The sequence below is a fragment of the Melopsittacus undulatus genome, chromosome Z (genome assembly GCF_012275295.1).
Source record: "Melopsittacus undulatus isolate bMelUnd1 chromosome Z, bMelUnd1.mat.Z, whole genome shotgun sequence".
NCBI classification, from domain to species: domain Eukaryota; kingdom Metazoa; phylum Chordata; class Aves; order Psittaciformes; family Psittaculidae; genus Melopsittacus; species Melopsittacus undulatus.
In genome coordinates, this window is record NC_047557.1 from 94,701,876 (window position 1) to 94,726,207 (window position 24,332).

The 24,332-nt window shown below is 35.7% G+C and overlaps 1 protein-coding gene across 2 annotated transcripts in view; it reads left to right on the forward strand.

Moving 5' to 3' along the window:
* CDH8 (cadherin 8) overlaps positions 1-24,332 on the forward strand; it is a 153,521-nt gene that overhangs the window by 89,342 nt on the left and 39,847 nt on the right. For both annotated transcript variants that reach the window (XM_005152164.3, XM_031051747.2), the window contains 4 exons: positions 642-809; positions 4,588-4,775; positions 7,625-7,878; positions 12,797-12,933. In XM_005152164.3, coding sequence (XP_005152221.1) covers positions 642-809; positions 4,588-4,775; positions 7,625-7,878; positions 12,797-12,933 — 747 coding nt within the window. The remainder of the gene's footprint in view (positions 1-641; positions 810-4,587; positions 4,776-7,624; positions 7,879-12,796; positions 12,934-24,332) is intronic.

A 24,332-nucleotide genomic window follows, 5' to 3' on the forward strand; every position in this document is an offset into this window, starting at 1 on the left:
CTTACTGAGATGATTGTCCAAAAATGTGACCCTTCTGGAGTGGTGACAGTAGAGTGACTGCAGGATTTTGCAATACTGGTGACTGTGCTAAAAGGCATACTGGAAGACACGCTGTCATTCTCCAGTAGAAGTTCAGGTGCTTGATTTAGGACTTAAAGGAGCAGCTGCAGCCTGCATTATATTGAAAAGCTGATTAAATAATGGTTTGGGGTTTAAAATATTTGAAATAATCTGACAGAAATGGTTAACCGTGTTTACAGAGTATGTTTGCTGTGTGTTTTTCTTCTGTTTGTGAATTCTGTGGGAAAGCGATGGTTTTCTATGATAGGTGGGACAGAAACCAAGAAATTTATCAAGAAAAAAAATACGAACATTAATATGTATCACACGTATAATTAATTGATTAATTTTTGGGACTTGGACCGCAATTTCATTGCGCTGTAATTATATCAAGGTAGGTGACCTCTAATATACTTTTTTGAAAATTTCAAATTTTTCTTAATCCTTGGTATTACTAAGAGGTAACTTAACTTGACTTTTCATAGTTCAATTTTTATACCAATATTTGCATACAGCCATACAAGTATCTGCAAAACTGAATGTAGTTCTGTACCTGATATTTTTTTCCCTCATTATTGTAGCTATCATTAAAACAGCTCTACCCAACATGGACAGAGAAGCCAAAGAAGAATACTTTGTAGTCATCCAAGCAAAGGACATGGGAGGACATATGGGTGGACTGTCTGGAACTACAACAGTGACAATTACACTCACTGATGTCAATGACAATCCCCCAAAGTTTGCACAAAGTAAGTGCCATTATGTGTATGTGTTTTACATAAGAAAATAATAGAGTGTTTCAGGTTGTTTGTTTTTTTTTTTTTTTTTTTTTTTATCAAGCTCTTAGTTTTATCATCATATTGCCTGGCTTTGGTAATGTAATTTTAAAACATGTAGCTGCTACTAGAGAAAGATTAATAGTCCTCTGCCTTATTAAGAGCTTAGGAAAGAGGGATCAGTGCACAGAGCTCTTTGTTTTCCTTTTTACCCCTCTTATGTCCACACAAAAGGACTTGGGGGTCTTTTTTTCATTTATTTATTTGCTTTCAGTACACTTATTTCTAAGTGCTAGTTTTAGTTGCTGCTATGTATGCTTCCATTTCATGCAAACAAGTGAAGCCACCAGTAAAAGACATAAAACCGATAAAAAAAGAAATAAAGGTTTGACTAATTTGGTAATAGTGAAGAAAACAAAGAAAATAAGTCTCAGTGCAGATAATTGATGATCTTTAATTCAAAATCCATATTTACTACTGTGGTTTCAATGTATATCTTGCTGGGCTAGGTTAAAATTATTTGGCATGCTGCTGAGATTCTCTACAAGGAATAGGCTTTAGCCTATTTCAAGGATGAAGGCAAAAAGGAAAAAGAAGAGGGAAGAGCATAATGACTGGATCAATTTTATTTGGAATAGGTGCAATATAATGCACTATTAGAAACTTCTTATCCAGCTTCTGAAAAACTGAAGATGTAAGGTATTAAGAGTCTGTTTGGGGGCTGGAGAATGTTCATATCTAGACTTTTTACCATTTTTACTTTATTAGAAGCATGTTTTTCTGAGAAGGGACATATGCACAAAACAAAATTAATTCTTTCCTGCATATGTATGACCCAAAGTCCACTACTGCCCTTTTCTGAAGACACAAAGAGTAAAATAGGTTTGTTCCCAGAATCAGCATGTGATAAATATTCTCCTATAGTCTTGAAAATGTACATGCAGATAAAACGAGAGGAAAAATATGAATAAGCAGAGGAAAAAGCTTATTTGCAAAAGATATTTTTGTTACCTCATCTGAGAGGTTTTTTAGCAGATAAGCATGCTTTGCACAATAAAAGGTTTTCTCTCATAAAATAAGTGCATAAATTTTTACTTCAGGTCACATTGCATTACTTGCACTTGTGTAGTAGTGTTTTCCAACATATGGTGGCAATTTCCCTAATAATGTAAACATTTATAGATGAGACTCCTGGCTGAACCATATCACCAGAATGCAGAGGGACATTTCTTTTATACTTGCAATGTATTGTAGCTCTAACTCAGTGATTACAGATCTACTTCTTCCAGCTTACCTGGCTTTTATATTTGTATCAGCACTTTTCTGTCTCAAAAAGCCTTTGCCTGCCAGTATGAAAAAAGCTGATCCAAAAATCAGGAATGTAACTGGTACTAATTGGTACATTTTCTGGAGGTCTCAGCAGGAAGGACAGGAGTGAATGCATACATAGAGGAAACTGTACTTTCCCTGTGCAGTTTATTAGTGTCTGTTCTCTTGTAATCTGGATACAGTGACACATTGGGTAACAGGAGGAAGACTGCATCACAGATCCCTGAAATATATTTTCCCTATGGAAAATGTAGATCAGTTTTTCTTCAACAAAGAGTTGCTGTCTTTGAAGTTGTTATAGCTTGTACATTCCAGTGAAAAATTCATGCTACCATCTATGAACAACCATCCTGTTACAACCAACCGTTAGACAACTTCATTAGAAAGAAAAAAACAGCTGCATGTACTGTAACTTTCTATTATTATGTATATTGCATTTAATGAGGATGAGCCACAGTAAATATTGTAGCTAGATGCTATTACAAATCCTGCCATTTAAAACTAAGTATTCATGGCATGCTTACTAGCATTACAGATTAGTCATGACTCTGGCCTTATTTAAACAAGAGCTGATCAAGTCTTGAACATTTTTTTACACTGTTGAAGCATGGGTTGCATTTGCCTGGAAAGGAAAATAAAAAAGGATCAAACTTACAATAGAGTCTAACCAGAATAAAATAGAAATTCATAAGATGTAGTACATGCTGCTTTCACAATAAATTGTAATGAACTCAGAAAGCAGTGTTTTATCGCTTGATTGTTTCCAGGCAGGGCAGAAATGTATATTTATGGTTTGATTTCAAAGAGTGTTAGCCTCCTGGGTTTTAGAAATGAAAAAGATGAACTTTCACTACTTCTGTGATCTCTTTGAAATAAATTTAGAGGCATTTTATAAGTCACGGAAGTTTTAACCTGGCAGTTTACCATAGGAATATACTGAGAAGAACTCTGCACTGCTGTGAAAACCAAGGGTTTTCAGAAACGTTTAATGTGGATTTTTGGTCAACTCTGCACTATGACTTCTTGACAGGACAGTCTGTAATTCTTGAGAGCAATTTGTGTAAAGGAGTGGGCTGCATCATAATAGATTTTTTTGCAATATTTTGTAAACTATCTCAATAAATCTGAGAGAAAAAATATCAACTGAAATGTGCAATCAGCTGTGTCTGGAGATTCAACCCACAAAATGTGGACAGCAATAGAAATTATGAACACATAATGTAGTCTCCTGAGGCAGTTGGTTGCTTTGGCTGGTCATTGTTTGTGGGCCATTATGAATATTCTTGAGGAATCTTGATGATCTCCAGATAATCTCTAATAGTATAGCATAGAGACATTAAAGGAAAAATAAAATCACTTGGGGAGAAACTGCATGTACACCTAATATATTTATTCGTGAATTCCTCACAGTTTACTTATTTTCAACTGTTACTACTGCAGTCAGGCTACAAACAGTTGAAGCAACAACTCCAGAACATTTTATTTTTAGAAAGCTACAAGCTGCACATAACAGTAAAAACTGCACATTGTCTTAGAACTGTGAGGACAGAAAAGAACAAGTCCAGAACCCTTTGTCAAAACCTATTTTAATGGTGTCATCTGCTGCCCCTGAATTGCTTTTGACTATTTTAACTACTAAACTGTGCTGCAGTTGATTAAATCAGGTATTAACTGTGTGAAATAACAAGAGGTAAAAAAATATTTTTTTATTTTAATAATATGCTTACTTAAAATAATGTATTACAAGTTCTAAATATTTTTTTTGACACTTCTTAGGTCAGAAGGTTTGAAGCGAGTCTAAATATAAAGAAAAATGCTGACAATTTGATTAGCACTTTCTAGTGGATTTTATTCTAACCCTACAACCACATAGTAAACACAATGACGGTTGCTATGAGAAGTTGTTTCCTTTAAAGCAAATATTCATTTTTTCCTTGAAAGTTTCTTAGTTAGTTTCTTACCACAAAAGGGAGGTGGAATGAGTTAAGCAAACCCGATCAAATCAAATTAAAAGGGAAAATTTTTTTTGAAGAACTGAGATTATATAAGACACCTTTAAAGTATAAGAATAATTTTCTACAGAGCAAAAACCAAAGTTTCATAGTTGTATTCTATGTCTGTACATAAAGCTGTAACTTTTAATGAAAAAGTGTCTGTAGTAGAGAATATTGCATACTGTTAGTGTTGAAAGTAGTTTAATATTTATGTTTGCCAACACTATGTATCCGTGCAAAGAAGAAGGACATTACTGTCATAAAACGAACATTCACATACAGTAAACAGAATATTCCCAAACTTCTGTAAATGTGGTTTGTATCAGTAGCACATCTCAAGATGCATTGGGAAAGTATAAACACATGAAGAGCATGGAAGAGATACTGGAATCAGGTGTAATATCTATTCTTTTTTTCTTATTTGTAAGGTCTGTATCACTTCTCAGTAATGGAAGATGTTGCTGTTGGTGAACCAGTAGGCAGGGTGAAAGCAAATGACCTGGATATTGGAGACAATGCTAAATCATCCTATGATATTATTGAAGGAGATGGAATGGATGTATTTGAAATTACTACAGATGCCCAAACTCAGGATGGCATTATTAGAGTGAGAAAGGTAAATGGTATTTTTGTATAAAAAAATGTTTATTGTACAAACAAATAACCAGCCAGACTCTACTCTGTGATGAAATGCTGGATTTTCTAGGATTCTTTTATCTATAGGTCAAGTGTCAAGATAGTGAAGTGATAAAAAAGGGATGCATTAGCCATGTCCTTCAAAATTGTCATTTAGGTGACAACTGGGGAGACATCCATAGAAGTATTTTCAGTGCTCTGAATTCATTAATCTTACTTGGGCTTCCAGGTGGTCAAATTATGCAGGTTTTGATTCCTTAGTTCCAAAGGAGAAGAGTAGATTAATATCTTCTTTGTTGGTGCTGTAAAATTCTGTAAAATCTTGTCTGAGTATTAATCAAGTATCTTTTCTCTATGATTTGATTTGCTGAATAGCTTGGTCAAATACTTTTCAGAGACAAAAATAAGTCAGCATTTTATTTGAATTCCCTTATGTGTGAGAAGCTTAGTCTTCCACCTTTTCTCATGTTGAATTCTCCTTTCTCAATGAATCGTGATTCCAGTGAACCTTATCAAAGAAATCAATGCTGTTTCACATGAGAAGTGCCAAATTTGGGCCCTAGAGAAGGCTACAACTCTGTTACCTTTTCTATGTTTGTACAGTTTTGATGTATGCAAGGTGATAGGTATTTGCATGTACACAACAGAAGGAACACCCAATTGTATACAGAAATATGGGGGGAGACAGCATATCTAAAACAAATCTTGGCTAGCAAAGTCAATGAAACATTTGCAGATTTAAATTTTCATTATTTTCTGGGGAAGAAGAGAGCCGATTCTCATGCTCTATTCCAAGAAAGGATATGAATATAACTTATAGCACTGGCATAGAAGGTCTCAAATACGTAGCATAGAGCATTCAAAATGAATCTTTGTTTCTTAAAACCAAACAAAAAAAAAAACAGAGAGACAAAAAAAAACAAGCAAAACAACAAAAAAGAAAAAAAACCCACAACCCCAGAACATCAAAACATGACATTCCAGTGAAAAAAAAATTAATGAGTACAGATAATTAATATTCAACTTGAACCTGTTATTAAATAGGTCAGGAGGAGTGCCTGTCTAAAGTCTGCATTTTACGTTTCTCACTGAGTAGGCCAGTGCTGTAGACGTATAATAAAGTGATGTATATTTATCTAAAATTAGCTCTGTTTTCCTAAAGAGAAAATTATGATATACATTCCTGATCTTCCTTACTGTTATTTATTGAATTCTGTGGCCTTTTTTGTAAACTAAGGCAATTAGCCTTTTGCCCCAGTTCCCTCAGCTTCATTTCATAACTGAGTCTCTAGCATAATGTTGTTTCGTATATTCATTTTGACAGCAATAATAATTTTGGTTCTACTACAGTAGATGATGTATGGAGGGTACTGTTCACGAACAGATTATTTCCAGCAAAAATTCATGGGTTTTAGACAATGCAGAGTAAATTCTCAATATATTGTTTTGATTCAGCATGACTTAATGTATTGGGGTATATTTTAATATAGTGTTGGGGTACTGTCATTTCTGTAAAACGTATGAAAGGTAATTCAAAAAATGATACAGGAGCTATGACTGGCAGATTGTGAATATGCTGATTTATATATCACTGTTCATTATTACAAAAGCTTCCTAATCTAAGAGCTGCTAAAGGAGCAAGGTTTTCTTGTGTTTACTAGCATTTGTGAGAAAGAGCAAATCCCATTAGAACTTGATTCATACCTGAAAAAAAATCAACAAAATTTGAAAGTACACATATTGAAGGCTTTGACAGACTTCCTAAAGTTTCCTATTTGTGCTCTTGCTGGTATTTGCATTGCAGATTCAGAGTTTCTATGTCCTTTTCTTTTTATCCCTGGGACATTGTAATGCAAATCTTAATACCTTTCCAATGCTTGGCAATTTGCATCTTTGAATTTTGAATCATTGTGAGACACAAGAGAATTGCATAGTGAATATACTGATGTGCTTCAAGACACAAACTTGAATCTTCTATAATGAGAAATCCTAACATTCAAAAGTATCACAGATTTGTTTTTTAGTTGGTATTTCATTCCTTTAAACTCATTGTGTTTTCAACTTCTAACACGGAACTGCAAAATAGAAAGAAACATGGTGACATGGCAGATATATCATTAGAATAAAGTAATCAGATTCATGGTTCTCTTTTTGGAAAATACCACAAACACACCACGAACGAACCAAAACACCTGCAAACTAAAACAAAAGAAATATGAATTTGTATAGTCTTAAGAAATTGAGAGATGTCTACCTATTTTAACCCATAAACAGAAACGTGCAATATATGTGCAAACCCGACATGCAGTAATATTGAAGTACTTTCTTCTATGATCAGATTCACGTTTTTCTACATAGTGCCTCTCAGGTCCAACAAGTACTAAGTGCTAGTTCTTTGCATTTCTCACATTGTTCTGGAAGTAATAAAATATTCTTTGTGAAGCTAGTATAATTTTTTTTTTCTTATCTCCAAGTAATAATGCACTGATTGAGTGCATGATTAGTATGCAAGTTATGTCATCACCAACAAATTTGTAATATTTCTCTGATATGTAATTGTAATGGTATAATTCATAAGAGAGAATATTTTGGTACATTTTTTGTGAAAAGCAAGAAACCAGTCTTGTTTTCTCTGAGGCTGGTTAATAAACAGACATCAATATATGCCTAGAAAATTTACAGGTCGGATTTCTGGGAGTGGGAAGCGATTACATTAAAACTCACTGAATGTGCTTAAATGCACATAACTTCCATCCATCAGCATTATATTCACTTGCTCTTTCTATGTGGCCATTAGTAAAAAACATTTATCTTTGTCATTCTTAACAGCCACTGGACTTTGAGACCAAAAAATCCTATACTCTGAAGGTAGAAGCAACCAACATTCATATTGATCCTCGCTTCATCAGTGGAGGACCATTCAAGGATACAGCAACGGTAAAAATTGTAGTAGAGGATGCTGATGAGCCACCAGTCTTTTCATCACCTACTTACCTACTGGAAGTGCATGAAAATGCTGCTATTAACTCTGTGATTGGTCAGGTGACTGCCCATGACCCTGATGTATCCTCCAGTCCTATAAGGTAGTGCTACTTTAATGTTCTCTTCGAAAGAAAATACAGGTGGAATACTGTGTGCTTTCCAGTACATTACATGACACTGTTCTCATTCAGTTTTATTTCTATGAAAATTCTTGTGTAAAATTCAGTTTATAAGGTTAGATTTATCAGTTCAGATAATTTTCAAAATCACAAAAGTGCTCCTTGCCACGCGAGTAGTCTTATGAAATAGCAGGAAAGCAATGAAAAGAAAAAATAGGGTGTAGGAGGTCACATGGGGTTGAACCATCAGCATGTATCTTTACAGTTATTTTAAATAATCTGCTAGTGTCTGCATTGACAGTGCTGAGCCTGTTCCATGTAGTTGTAAGACTGTCAAAACATGTTTTATATTCCTTTGGCTAAACCCATTCCTGGTTTGAAGACAGAAAGTCAGAGATGATTATGCCCATATGACTTTGCATTTTTTGATTTGCAATATTTTCTCTTTTTTCGTAGACTCATAAAATAGTTAGGATTAGAAAGGACATTAAGATCATCAAATTCCAACCCCCCTGCCATGGGCAGGCGCACCTCACACTAGACCATGTCATCCAAGGCTCTGTCAAAAACAGCCTTGAACACTGCCATGGATTGAGCATTTACAACTTCCTTGGGCAACCCATTCCAGTGCCTCACCACCCTTATAGAAAAGAAGTTCCTCCTTATATCCAGTCCTTAATGAAGAGTCCCTCCCCAGCATCCTTGTAGCCTGCCTTCAGATACTGGATGATGTAACATGAACAAAATTGGTTATTGGTTATTCCAGTTTCATCAGATCAGTGTTTTCTATCTGATTTTGATAAACACACATCTTCTCCTGTGTATGGTATGGTGCAAGTGTTCCCAAACCACATTTTGCTATGTGTAGCTCTTAAAAGCATTATGAAAACAAACAGCGTCAAACTCATAGTAAAGATATGTTTGAAGTAAGTCTAGGTACTAGAAATCAGCATTGTACATTAGTGCCATAAGGAATTTAAGCTGCACAAGCAGTCAGCATTGTGGAGATGATGCTAATTGTTATAACCTGACACCATTTTCTAATCACTGCCATGTACATCAGGCTTGTCTGCTTCTCCAATGAATATGAAGTATCTTTTCATACCAGTTATTAGGTTAGTCTAACTATATCATATCTTTCATAACCCAGCATTTTTAAAATAAGTAGCAAAATTTCTCTTTTATCTTTACTTTCTGTTCTGCAGTGGATGTTACATAAGGACTTGCTTTTAAGTCTGCTGGTGAAAGGGATTTACAAATTTGGCTGAAAATTGTAAACATGATCAGTAGTTTGTCTCGCTCTAACCTAGCCATGCATCACTGACTCACATCTTACCACACCTAGGTCACATGCATCTCTCTTGGGAAATGGACCCAGGGAATTTAGCTAAGCAAGTTTGTAAAGCTTTACTATCATTTATTTAGTAAGGGTAGTATGTTCTAGCATACAGCATAATTAGGCTTGAAAGAACATCACCATGCAAATCTATTGATGCCAGTAGTACTTATTTCATGTTTCTGTTATTTCATAACTGTGATCTATTTACCTGCAGTAAATTATCTTGGATAAAGCATGATCCAAGTGCACAGAAAAAAAACATGAATAATAATCTTTCTCCTTACACGGCATCTGCCCTCCTATAAATCACTGTCCTTCAGTGTCTTTCTCTGTAGAGAGATAAGCTTCACTGTGGCAGGTTTTCCCCATTCATATTGACAGAGATTTTATCTTTGGCAACAGTTGATCATTTTCTTAATTCACAGCAGGTCTTAAAAACCTAGATACGATATTTTCTGCATCCCTAATGGTACAGCTGTTTATCTGTCACTAAGTAGCATGTCCGATCTGCCTGACATTAATAAACAGTAGTGATTTACCACTGATGAGATGTCAATACTGCGATTCAAATCTCAGCAGGTGCAGCAAAAAAAAGGATTTCTGCTCTTATTTACATTGGTGCAAATAAAGAATAGATCAAATTAAGTTGTAACAGCAATGGCAATAGTGCAGGAGCAGGTCATCTGCTAAACTGCTGTGGAGTTCTTCCTATAATCACACCATAGTAGACCCATACACACCAAAGCTTCCCAATAACCTATGCTGGGTTTAGGGCAATTTCAAAAGATACTATTTCCCAAGATATTATTTTCTTTTAGAGAAGTGTATGTTTTATGTATAGCTTGTGGGTCTGATGGTGGATTCCTATTAAAGAGAGTTACAGCACCATTATCATGAAAGCAGAACTGCAAATGTATTACTAGTTTTCCCAGGTTTCTGTCACTGCAGGTTTTAATTTTTTATTTTTGTACCCAATATTTATCAAATTAAAACCAGAAGAGGGTTTTACCTCTTTTATTTAATCTTGTAAAACCACATGTCTTATGTAAAAAATATTTCATTTTGAATGCTGGTTTTCTACTGTGAATAAATACTCTTGGGGTGAGGTGAGGTGAAATGCAATATAATAAACTCACAGATGTTATGCTCCCAGTTTTATAATTGAAATGTTGTTCTGCAGGAATATTGTGATTGGAAGTTTTAAAAAGGATTGGTCCTTAGAGAGAAATTGTGTGATATCTCAATGGAAACTTTGTCAAGCCCAGGTCAAGTAAACATTAAGCAACATATAAGAATTTAATATTTTATTTCATTTGTGAACTGTAAAAAAAAAATCATAAATGTCTGATATCAGTTCTTTCTTCATAATTACAAAATCATCAAGAATTAAAAGAGTTTCAAGTGATGACATCTTAAAAAAAAAGTTGATTATGCTTTTCTTATATTTTCTTGAGCAAAATCTTCAACCTGTGAAAGTCTGTAAGATATTTTTTTTACTAACTTCACTAGTATCAGAATTTTACTTCTAATACCTTAATTGGAACTAGGGATATATCAAAATAAGGTGAACGTATATTTTCAAATGCAATTGCCTGAAGTTAGGTACCTACAGCTTTATTCTTCCACACAAGTGACCTGATTTTCAGAAATGCTGAGGACAGGACAATTCCCATTAAACCATTGAGAACTGAGTGTGTGGATCTCGCTTGAAATTCAATTTATTTCAATGTCCAAATACAGATGAATGGGCCCAGCTTTAGGCACATGTATTTGGAGTTTTACTTTGTATATTTCCTAGCACTCTTCTTAACCAAACTTCTCATTTTTAAGTGAGTAAAACTAGTTCTCAGAATTTAAAAGCAGAAAAATTTAGTCTAAGAAATCCCAATTCCTAATTAAACAGGGGTTTTCACTCTTCAGTCTGTTAGTTGTTATTTACCTTACAAGTGTGATTATGCTAGGTTTGGTCTTTAGTTACACAGTCTGTAAACATTTAAGCATCAAAATTTTAATAAATTTTCTTAATTTATGACTAATTTTTTGAATGTGTATTGTATCTTACTGGATGAACTACAGAAGCAATCTAATTGGAATGTATCTTTCATTCTAAATATGAAAATATCTGACACTGAAATAAAAAAAAAGATGAACACCATAATCTAAGCTTTGAAATCAGATCTTAATGCTATGTCTATCAAAATCAATTGTGTTGTGCTGGAATGAGTTTTGAGTTCATCAGAATATGTTTATTGTAGCATATAAAGGAACTTTGGAATCAGAACTTTTTTTTGGAAATTGCTTTTGATAAAGCATAAACCAGAATGGAATAACTGATTTTCAGATAACTGTGCATTGTCACTGTAACAAAATATACTCTTGGGTCTGTTATCAGTGAATATAGCGGCGTATTCACAAAAAGTAGAAATGTAATGAGGAACTGACATTCTGAGTCCCTTTTCTGACCACTATATAATGTGATCCAGTCTTATACTGTATCCTAACTCACCCTATTATGCCTAGATATAATGCAGAACAGATGTAAAAATTGTCAGTGCATGCTGTTAGGTTCTGTAATACACAGACACAAAGGCTTAAAAGGCTTTTCTATAAATCCACAATTAGGATTCAGCAGAACCCCTTGAAGTCAATTTTTGTTGAACCGTATCAATAGTTTATCACTAAACACTCTCATTTCATACCTCTCCTGTCAAAAAATTGGAAGGCTTAATTTGTGATTTAGTTTCTTTTTGCCAATAATGAATTAATAAAATAACTGCGAAAATGAACAAACATAAAAGCTTTCCTGAAGACCCTGCTCTAAGCATTAAATCATCATCCTGCTTAATGCACCATTGGAACAACCTACTGCAGCTCCTTCCTGTTGTAAAGCCGACTCTGTTGAGGCTGCATAATTTACCTGGACATTCACATTTGCAAACTCCAAATGCCTGTCAGATGAAACTTGTTTTGTTAAAAATCAGTGATGTCAATCCATAAAACAATGATTCCTTCAGGGTTTGAAGTGTTTCATGGGAAAATGGTGATTCACTAACTGCATTCTGCACATGGAACTGCTTGACCCATAACCAAATAATATGCTTGGTGAATAGTTCATGCTTCATTAATCTGAAATTTATTGATAAAATAATATTATTCAGCCCTTTTTAAAATAACCATGAAGCCCACCATTTTTGTGTGCTTAATACATTACTGTTGAAATTATCATCAGTAGCTGTGAAATACAATAGAAACTGTCTAATAAATGTGATGGATTATGTAATTAACTCTTGATCAGCACCGTTTTTCAAAGATGTTATCTAGTGAACCTGAGGGCATTTCATGACCTTCACACTGGGTATACAGCTAATTACTCCTTAGGCAATAATTATAAGTTCTTTTAGTCTCAGTTTGTCATTTTGTCTTATAAATTATTATGCTATTGAGCTTCTCAATGCATTTGGCTATAAAACTGTAGGTCTTGGAGAGCTCCCTAGATTGTCTTGTGATTGTATAGATTACACCAGCTTCATTAAGTAGATTACAGGGATGTCTATTTTGTAGGTTTTCCATTGATCGGCATACCGACCTTGAGAGACAGTTCAACATTAATGCAGAAGATGGGAAAATAACTCTGGCAACACCACTGGACAGAGAAACAAATATGTGGCACAACATAACTATTGTAGCTACTGAAACTAGTGAGTATTTGTATATGCTGACATCCAGTTCTGTTTGGTTTATAATGGATTTTAACAGCGTGTTCAGTGGAAGCTATATAATTCAGTAACAAGTAAAACCCACTGGATTTTTAAATTACAGGATTTTGGAAACAAAACTTGCTTTCTGCTGAAGTTCTCTTTTTTAGCTTTCAAAGCTGCTGTTTTTTTCAGTGCTTATAGCAGTATAGATTTTGAAGAGATACATGAGCACATATGTACATGGTATATAGGGTAAATGTTAAAAAATGTTTTAAAAATCCCCCAAAGCAAGCCTTACATTTATTTATATTAAAACAGAAAAAAATAAAGCTTTGGTATTGTAGAAGTAAATTGTATACTCAACCCAGAAGTTCTTAACACTGAGTGATATTATGTTTCAGTACCATAAATGATTAAGGGTATGGGTAATGTTGCATGAAACTAGTCCTATTTGATACATATGAATGCACTTGCTCCTATACAGCTATAAACAAGAACATGGATTGTTCAGATCCACAAAACTGTTGTGACTGACCTGCACAACTGAGTCCTTGGGAACCAGGAGTGTCACCCTTGTCCTCAATTTTAATCATGGAGATTTTAATCAAGAACCATTCTTGATTAACTTGGAATTGTAGGTGCTGCTGACAGGATTGCATATGACAATACAATTTCTTATTAATATTAGCACTCTATTTTAGGCTATACATTTGACATATTGAGGCAGAAGAACAGATTCAGAATGTAGGTCTGTCATCCCATGTCATTGTCATAACTGCAACACAAACTATGAAGATGTTTCTGCTGATGTATCTATCCTGCAATCCATGTATATGCATAATTTCCATATGTGCATACACACTTGACACGTTGTTGAAAGAATATTTGTCTTCTGAGTCTGATGATCAGTGCTGCTAATTCTTGCATGTAGAAAATAGGGTGATGTTAATGCTTGCTTTCCCCCCAGAGTATCTTTTTCAAAGGATATAGTATTATGATACAGAACCCTTAATGATCAGTTTCATAATACTATAGCTGTGACAATAATGAATGGGAGGATAAAATTGCTTATTGGGCCCATTTTTGTTGTGCACTATTTTTCTGTGGTACTTGTTTTCAGACACAAACATGTTAGGAACCTGTGACAGGTAACTGAAATGGCATACAGAAATGAGAAAGACAGGTCTGAGCATAAACTGGGCTCTCAGCTTACAACCCCTATAAACGGTATTTCTATGACCTACTGTAACAATGTGTACATTTCATTGCCAGTAGTGCCAACTGTGCCCTGTTAATTGCTGTTAAATCTTGCAGGCAAACACTGCTTTGATAAATTAGCATGAATATCTTGTGCTTGCAGGAAAGCCAAGTCGACACAGGGAATTGAACTGCGTAAGGAGAGTAAGGAAGCTGTGGTTTCATATGGCTTATTTTTCCCAGATTAATATAAAAACTGTAAATAATTTTGATGATTTTAAAGGTGAAAGTTATAACATTTTCAAGGCAATTTCTCAGCACATGAGGAATGTCAGATCACTAAACTTACCAACAGCATAGAAAACAGAATTACTCATTTTTGATCCAAAGTTTCCAGACATTGGAATAGTAAGATCTAAAGTGATTTTACATTTTTTCCTCCAAAAAAGTCAAAATGAGAACAAAAAAAAAAGAATGACTTTTCAAGAAACTCCTCCAGTTCACCTTTTAATCTCCCTTATACATGTGTGTCAGACCAAAGTTAACAGAAGGACACTTCATTAAGCTACATCAGAATAAAGTCTGCCTGTTGCATCTTCAGAATTTTAAAACATAATTATGCTCAAGAATTTTGCAAGAAATCAGCCTTGTCATTGGACTTCATGGGTGCCTCAGCGTCTCTCATTGCTGTAAAATTGCCTCTTATCAGACAGGCTATGAAAATAATAATGCCAATCTTGTTCTAAGCATTTGCATTCCTGCTGATGGCTTATTTTCACATTCCTAATATAATTATTTGACATTTACATAAAACAAGAGCTTAATTTTTTAGACTACTATCTTTGCTTATTTAAGAGAAATTATTTTTAAATTCCTCAAGCAGAAACTAAATTTGTTCATAGAACTGTCAAGCAGGGTGTAATGGGCATTTTTAGATTTTTTTTTCCAACATGGTAATAAGCAAAATCTCTGTTATAAAGTAATAGAAATCTGTTGGAGGCAGACACAAGCAGCAAAAGAAAATAGAAAGTGTGTCATTATACTTTCAGTGACAATAATATTAACGGACTGCTGATTTCTCCCATAAAAATAAATATGTCAGCATCATTTGTATGAGAGCATTTTCTCTTCCTAGGTTACCTGCTATTCAGACTCAGTTCAAAGCTCACCTCTGTTCCTGTGGGGCAACGAGCAGAACATTTCATAGCCATTAAACTTGAGTACTAATCACAAGTCATGATAGTGTTTGTTTTTTCTTGATTCTCACCATAGGAAATCCTAAACGTACCTTGATGCATCAATGCTTTCATAGAATCATAGAATAGTTAGGGTTGGAAAGGACCTTAAGATCATCTAGTTCCAACCCCCATGCCATGGGCACTAGACCATATCACCCAAGGCTTCATCCAATCTGGTCTTGAATACTGCCAGGGATGGAGCATTCACTACCTCCCTGGGAAAACCATTCCAGTACCTCACCACCCTAACAAGAAAGAATTTCTTCCTTAGATCCAATCTAAACCTCTGCTGCTTAAGTTTCAACCCGTTACCCCTTGCCCTATCACTACAGTCCCTAATGAATAGCCCTCACCAGCATCCCTGTAGGCCCCCTTCAGATACTGGAATGATGCTATGAGGTCTCCATGCAGCCTTCTCTTCTCCAGACTGAACAGCACCAACTTTCTCAGACTGTCTTCATAAGGGAGGTGCTCCAGTCTCCTGATCATCGTGACTCTCCTCTGTACTTGTTCTAACAGTACCATGTCCTTTTTATGTTGAGGACACCAGAACTGCACTCAATAATGCAAGTGAAGTCTCATGAGAGCAGAGTAGAGGGGCAAAATCCCTTCCTTTGACCTGCTGGTCACACTTCTTTTGATGCAGCCCAGAATACAGTTGGCTTTCTGGGCTGTAAGCGGACACTGAAGCCGGTTCATGCTCATTTTCTCAGTGACTAACACCCCGAAGTCCTTCTCCGCAGGGCTGCCCTGAATTTCCTTTTTGCCCAACCTGTAGCTGTGCCTGGGATTGCTCCGACCCAGGTGTAGGACCTTGCACTTGGCATGGTTAAACTTCATGAAGTTGGCATCAACCCACCTCACAACTGTGTCAAGGTCCATCTGAATGGCATTCCTTCCCTTTAGCATATCAACAGAACCACACAGCTTCGTGTCATCGGCAAACTTGCTGAGGGCACACTCAATTCCATTGTCCATGTCAGCGACAAAGATATTAAACAAGACCGATCCCAACACCGACCCCTGATGGACACCACTTGTTACCGGTCTCCAGCCAAACACTGAACCATTGACCACAAGTCTTTGTGTGCAGCCATTCAGCCAGTTCTTTATCCACTGAGTGGTCCACCTATCAAAATGATGACACTCCAATTTAGAGACAAGGATGTCATGTGGGACAGTGTTGAATGCTTTGCACAAGTCCAGGTAGATGACGTCAACTGCTCCACCCCTGTCCATCATTTTTGTAGCCCCATCATAGAAGGCCACCAAATTGGTCAGGCAGGATTTCCCCCTAGTGAAGTTTTGCCAAAACACAAATCTCTTATTCAGAATTTGGTGCTGGAAATTTATCTGCAGCTAATTTTGTGCTTTAAACACCAGCAATTTTTGGCAGTTTTCTGCTGTCACCATGACAAAGTTATTCTTTTATGTCATCCCTTAGCTACTGGTTAAAATATTGAGGTGGGCTACATACTGGTTGCATGCCCCCTAGAGATAATTCTTCAAATATCCATCTGAATCTTTATTTTGTAACTAAAGATGAAACAATGCAGAGAGGGATGAGTGAAAAAGACTGGACTGTATGTAATTAATATGCTACAGGTGATATTGAGTATTTCACATATAGTTTCAATATTTCACATATATTTATGCATTTTGCAGCAGTATAGTAAAAAAAACAGTAGATAAGTTCCTGCTGCAGCTTTGATCCTCTCCACTAATACCCTTAAATTTGTTTACTCTTAAATGTTCCATTTGCTTTGCACATTTCTTTCTATTATATAATTTCTTATACTGTCAGATAGATTATTGCTTTTTTGTTGTTTAACTTTTTTCCTCTCTGGTCATGTGGTCACTCCTCTGTGTTAGAATCATAGAATAGTTAGAGTTAGAAAGGACCTTAGGATCATCTAGTTCAACCTCCCTGCCATGGGCAGGGACACCTCACACTAAACCATGCCACCCAAGGCTCTGTCCAACCTGGCCTTGAACACTGCCAGGAATGGAGCATTCATAACTTCCCTGGGAAGTCCATTTATCGTGGCCCTCCTCTGGACTTGTTACAACAGTTCCATGTCCTTTTTATGTTGAGGACACCAGAACTGCACATAATACTCCATGTGAGGTCACCCGAGAGCAGAGCAGAATGTTGAGGAACTCTGTCACATGGATTCTTAGGAGAAGAGAATTTTACAAAGAACTTGACAAAGATCACTCTGAAATACAGGCTTAGGATGTGCAGAAGAAATACATGTGTTGACACTCAAAGCAAGAGTAATACCAAAAGTTATTGCCCCCATGAACTGATTCTTAAAGTTTCTTTCCACATTACTCTACATCCAATTTCACTCTGCAGAGTAAGTCAGGAGCAGGAATATCTAGGTGATTACAGGCTAAAGGGAGCAGCTTCACTGGCAAAATGCACTTTCCCTGAGAATATACCTTTTGGTCTGTGGATATAAAGGGTGAACTTTATTTTTCCTCACTGACTCTGGACTTTAAATAATGAGATTTCTTATTGTTTTGTGGTGTAGTTGAGACTAATGTGAGCTTAAATAGCATGCCAAAGTTGGGAGGTTTATTTTAGTTAGATGCTTGAGAGAATAGGGGTGGATAGATCATTGCTTTGTAAGCTGGGGCTGATGCTGCTGCTCGTATGTCTGGGCTCTCTGGAGCTATGCCCTGAACAGGAAAGGAATCTGGGGGCATACGCAAGTGTTCTCTGAGAGCCTGAATTGCAGTGCAGTGAGAATGAATTATTAACTTAAAGACATTTCCTTCAGTGCGTCTTTTTTGTGTTTACAAAGGCTCATCACATCTTTGGCTCCTTAGTCCTTTTTTGAAATGGAATTTTCTGCTATTCAATAAAGTCAAGACACTAATAGTCATGCGTAATCCCATTCATCTGAACACACAAATCCATTTTTTAGTTTGTATAACTTACAATTATAGCTATAACTACTGTTCCCATTTACATGCTTGTGTTGCATTAACTGGTTAGCAATTTTCCTGAGCAGTGAAGCAGAGCAGAGTTCAGGCTGGGCTAACCTCCTTGGTATTCTCTCAGTTTCTTGTACAGGTTTTGCAGGACTTCCTAAGTTATGTGTTGTCAATGCTGCTCAGCTACTAAAGGAAAATCAAATAGCCATGATTTATTTATCAAACATTTTTGCTGCAGTTTGCACAGGAATTCAGAATCACTGGTCATTCAAGCTATCAGATTGTCTTAAATGTACAAGGCATATAATAATTGAGCTCTATCTTCTTTCTGCCTCCAGCTCCATAGATTTGAATTTTTATCTTCTAGTGGCTGTAACAGCCACATAGCAGATACTTCCCCAGCATCCGCACAGTGTGCCTCATTAATACTAAGGAACTGCCCTGATTTTCAGTCATTGCTGGTTAATTGGTATAACAAAAGCAGTAATAAATGGAGAACTAATTTAGTTTTGAAACCAAAATGAAGACTTATCTCAGAGAGCCTATTTTAACTTAGGCAAGAAATAAGTGTACTAGTAAGAGATAATTTAACTGCACAATATTTCTCCCATTTAAATATGAATATCCTGATATTTGCATACTTATCCCCTCTAAACTGGAGCTGAGATCTGTTTGAGATACATGATTCTAGTGAATTCTTTGAAAACAAAAAGTATCCTATAATGCATTCACTATCAGCAATGCTTATCTGGATTTTTTTTTTAATTAGGTAATCCTTTTCTCAAGAATATGTATATTACATTGCAGAAATTCATTGAATGATACCATAGATTTCAACAAGAAAAAACTTCTAAACATATTCTAGTTGTCAGCCTCTGAGATTTATGAAAAACACACCAACAGAAACCACAGCTCATAAACTTTAAAGACAGATAAATGATTATCTCTTTAAAGTCCCCAAGCTTTCTTTTACCTGACATAACACTGAGTGGGCTACTCAAGATTTATTTTTTCTTCACAGCCTTTTTTATGACCATGTGCAGCACTGATTCCTCAGACTGCATTCAGGTTGAATCGCAGCTACTGTGAGTGCCTTCAGGCATAGACAGGTTCTTTTATAATTAGTAGAGTCTCAAGCCTTTCCCATCATACTGGGAAATACAGAGAGGAAGTGTACATCCATTTGTTCTGTTGTGTCTCATTAGAAGAAGGCTTTTCTAAAACTTCTCCCTCTTCTGACACTCTGTGCATCATACATGTACACATGCAACAGATCAGCCCACAGGGGAATTCCAAAGCTGGTGCCAGACTGCCTGGGAGAGTGTATTTCTCTTAGCCTAGAGCAATGCTTTTAGCCAAGTTTTAAATCTCTGAATGAAGCGTTTTAATGGAGTTTCTGTTTTCCTTATTCTCCAGTCACTGCAGTCATGGAGCTATCATTTTCATGTTGATTGACTGCTTTATCAAATGATTCTGTGTTCAGCTTCACTTGCCAAACAAAAAGCGTACCAGTGGCTAGCTGGTCTCCGTGCCTAAGTACTTGGCAAAGTACCAGAACTGCTACAACTAGTAGAAATTCTTGTGAATCATTAGTCAAAGCAATAGATGAAACTTTAGACAAGATCTTGAAATGTAAATGGGGATTTGACCACGATAAATATTTTCCAAGCATAGAGCATAGGAATCTCAAGGACAAAGCTGTGAGCTTTATCTGACAAAGGTAATTACCCGTACCGACTGCATTCTTTAGAAATGAAGAAGTATGAGGCAATTCTATCACCTAATGGGAAAGGGCATAAAGCCAGAAAGACTCTTTATGGTTTACCAAGAATATAAATACAATAATTGAATCATCACCCAGCACATGCTCTACTAGAGTTATCTGTATTGTATATTCCTTTAAAATTTACAAGGACACTAATTAAAAAGGAAGAGACATATAATTACTCTTCAGAATAAGCCTTCAGCTACAATATACTCTTTAATGCCATCAATACCTTTGCTCATGCTGTCATTTATTTAATTTTGTTTAGCCTTTTATTGTAAAAACTACTATAGGCATTATTACCAATAATTCTAACACTTTAGGGAGTTACTTTCATACATCATATAATTACCTCTAATTTAAGGCTGAGTAAATTTCAGGAAGTTTTAGAAAGAAAAGGAAATAAGCCTTTATGGAGGTTTAAACCAGAAAAGCTCAGGAATATTAACCTTTTTTGCTTGACCCTTTTTTCTCTGGCTTAGTGGAACTCAAAATAGATAATCCATCATTTTTGCTCAGAAACACAATTCACTAAGTTGGGTTTTATTTGTTTGCGCATAAATACACAGTAACATAGAAATCCATATATTCTAATGGGTCACGGAGCATTTGCTACTGGTCAGTGGAGAGTGGGTATATCATATACAGCTAGTCTGCAGTTCTCAGCTGTGAAAGTGCAGGCATTTCACAAACTTTCCCATTAGTGTTTTCCACAGATCAAGAATAGCAGGAGGGGTGATCCTGATGGATAATAGCATGGGAGTGGCCATGTTATGACAAAATACAAATGGAAATGGGGTGCACTTATGAAACAATCTCTATATAAAAGACTCTCAGTAGCTCAGGAGCAGGCATTAAAATCCAGGTATGTGGTGCTGAACAGACTTTAGCAACCTCTGATTTCAGAGGAAAGTATGTCAGGCAGCTGTGAATAAAGCATCTGAGTAATTCAGTGCAAAAAAAGTCAGAAGAGGTAATAAAGATAATTATGGCAAGGAAAAGGAGAGGGATTTGCATGAACAGTTAAACTTCCTTTATTTCTGGTTTCAGGGGATTATAAACCAGGCCAGACATCTTAGTTCTAGATTTGCAAATGTTGATTTCACAAAACATACTGGAATTGCAAACACTGTTCAGAATTAAAAAAAAGGATGTTAGCATACTAGGTGGTGTTTTAGAAGGGAATAAGTCTTTCTGGGGCACAAAACAGATAGGGACTCATGTAAGGAATATGAGGGTCATTAGTGAAAACATGCTTGACTAATTCATGTGAAGTTACTTTGAGAAAACTAAAAGCATGGTTAAACAGACAATAAGCGTATTATATTAGCAAAATGAGTGCATTGTTAACTGAACAACAACTGGCCATCTGCATTTTGTATATTTGAATTAGGATTTCTGAATAAAATATGGTTAATCTTAAAAATACTGTGTAGTATTCATCTAGTTTGATGAGCTGAATTAATTTAATTTCAAGTGGAATGTGACTAAAATCTCCACTGTTTTTTCTTTAAGGCTGAAGCAAGGGAGGTGGTCAGAGTAAAGGTTTGTAACTCGATGTTGTTTTAGTCAATCTTTTTTAAGCACATTTCTTTCTAGAATTAAGACCCTTCTCAGGGTAGGAAGCTTTGAGCTTCTAGCAAAGTTGCTGGATAGCAAAGAATGATAGTATTTTCTGGCTGAAAAACAGAGGAGAGGATTTTTTAAAGGTACATGCTGACACGCTGGGGAGATCTTTTTGCTTATTGCTGAAGGTATGCTAGCAAGAATGGCTTGATGCTAAACTCCTAGAACCCTGATCCAAATCTGGCATATTCAGCAATATTTTATCTGCAAAGGAAACATAAGAGTAATTAAATGGTACTGTTACGAAAATAAGTCCCAGGAAGGGAATGACTTTTAAATACTTCTATAATAAATTCTTTTTTTATAAAAATTCTTATTAAAATATTTTGACATTTCATCTATCAGTAAGAGAGGGGTTTCATCTGAGCTATTATTTTATTGTAATCATGATATCTTTTGAAAGAATCAAAATATTCCAGACATCTTGTCCTCAATCAGTCTGCTTATTGTTATTATTATTGCTGATAGTCATTATAGAATTTCATAGCTAATTATAATTGACAAGACTTTGCATATCTGAGTCAATATTTTATAAGATTTTAATATGCATGATGTATTAGCATATTAACAAAATAATTGCTTTAAAGTGTGGGCCAGATTCCTGACTGGTTCATGCTAGCACAACTCCTGTGATTAAGCTGGAATTCAGCAACACAGCAGCAAATCATGCCCTAGTACATCTGTTGTGACATAAAACTTTTTTTCAATCACTTTTCTTCCTTCCTGTTCACTGGTTTATTTTTTAAACAAATCCTTTTCTGTCATTTAATGGCATCATATTATTTTCTGGAATCTTTTCTTATTGTTACATTTAGAAATAAAACATGTCATTTCCTCACAACAATGAAGGCATTGCACGGCCTCAGAAAATCTGGAATCTGAATTAGGTTTGTGGTGCTGTCCTTTACAAGAAGTAAGAGACAGCAGCATTTCGTCACGCATCTGTTATTGCTAGGATCTATAATAAAGGTCACAGAAAGATGTGGTTCAGTGTGATTTTCTGTGGGTCCTGTTGCCAGAGCTCTTTTTCTTCCAATTGGTTGCTGCTCCAAGGAAGTGGAAAAAACTTTCTTCAAAAGATTATAATAGTGTGAGTTTTGATAAAATGATAGGTCTGTAAAATAATGCTTCCATGGGTTACAAGTGCTGTTTTGCTCTTGCATATTCTTGAAGTTAGGTGTAATTTTCTTCCTTTTCCTTATTTTTTTTTTAATTTGTATAGTGTTTTGCAAAAAATGTAACTGTTCCACCATTTCTAGCTTCACTTTATAATTTCTAAGGACAGTGGTAATAGCTGCTAAAGCTTAAACCATATTTTTAATTTTTGTAATCATAACAATTCACTGCTGGAATATGTGACATGGTTCATTTACTGAAGGTGACATAACTTCAAACTACATCTTGACTTGCATCCTCATTAGAGACCAATAAGGCTCAATAACACTGTAATGTGTCAGAAATACAGGTTGTTTTCTGCCAGCATTTGTTTAAGTTTTATCTCTGGATAGATGTGGGTGGAAGGATGTTGGCACTATAATTTTTTTTTCCTTCCCTTAAGGATTTATGTAGGATCTGTGAAGAAACCAGAATTGTTTTCATTGTCATCAACCTGACATGAGTACAGCAGCTTCCAATGCAACCCGCTCAAGCAGCTATACTAATAATTTATTTAGAGTTATTTATTTGTTTACTCATATTGATGTGTCACATATATCTTGATTATGTGTCACGATGAATATAAAGCTCACTGTGGTCAAAATTAGATATGCAGAAGAACACTCTCTAGGGACATGCTGTTTGCATCTGGAGCTTCTGACAAGTACCAAAAATTGCTATTCAAATATCAAAAAGCTGCTACAGAGCCTGATCAGGATGCCTTTCTGAACTCTTTTTAAGCGTCATCCCATCCCTTTGCTCCCTTGCTTGAGTATCCCCCTTGATCTCTGCTAGTGCATATCCCATGCAGTCTAATCACTCTTATGCAGCATGTGGGTTACATGTAACAAATACTTGTGTTATTAAGTACATCTAGTATCTACTATATCTTCTAGCACCTTCTTTTTGGAGTCCATGAAAACTAAATCGGAGGTGGTGACACTACAGTGGCTTTTCAAAACATAAGCACTGTGATTAAAGAGAACTTGTCGTTCAAGGTGATTTATAATAACCAGAAACCCTAGAGTTTCTGGGTTGCTGGGGTTTTAAGAGGGTGGCACAAGGGGTGCCTATGCTTCCCATTCCCTTGCAGCTCTAAGGTGGATATAAATTAGTTTCAACATCCTCTGCTACTTCAAAGATAAAATTACAGTTTGCTGACCATAGCCCATCATTCTCAGTCACATTGCAGCAGTAGATAACTTTTCCACTCTTACTGTGCATGGCAAAATTTAAACAGGACGATGCCTTTTGATTTTCCCTTATAACTGGAGTTATGGCACAAGAGACCCTCTTCACAGCTGTAGCTGCATTGAGGTCACGTTTTGCTTTTCCAATTTAGTTTTTCCTTTCCAAGTCCTTTGGATCTGTCTGTTCATTTAGACAAGACAGCATCATTCATACACACCAAATAAAATATGATGCTTCTGTAAAAAAAAAGAATTGCAAATATTTCCTAGTTTTGCAAACGTATC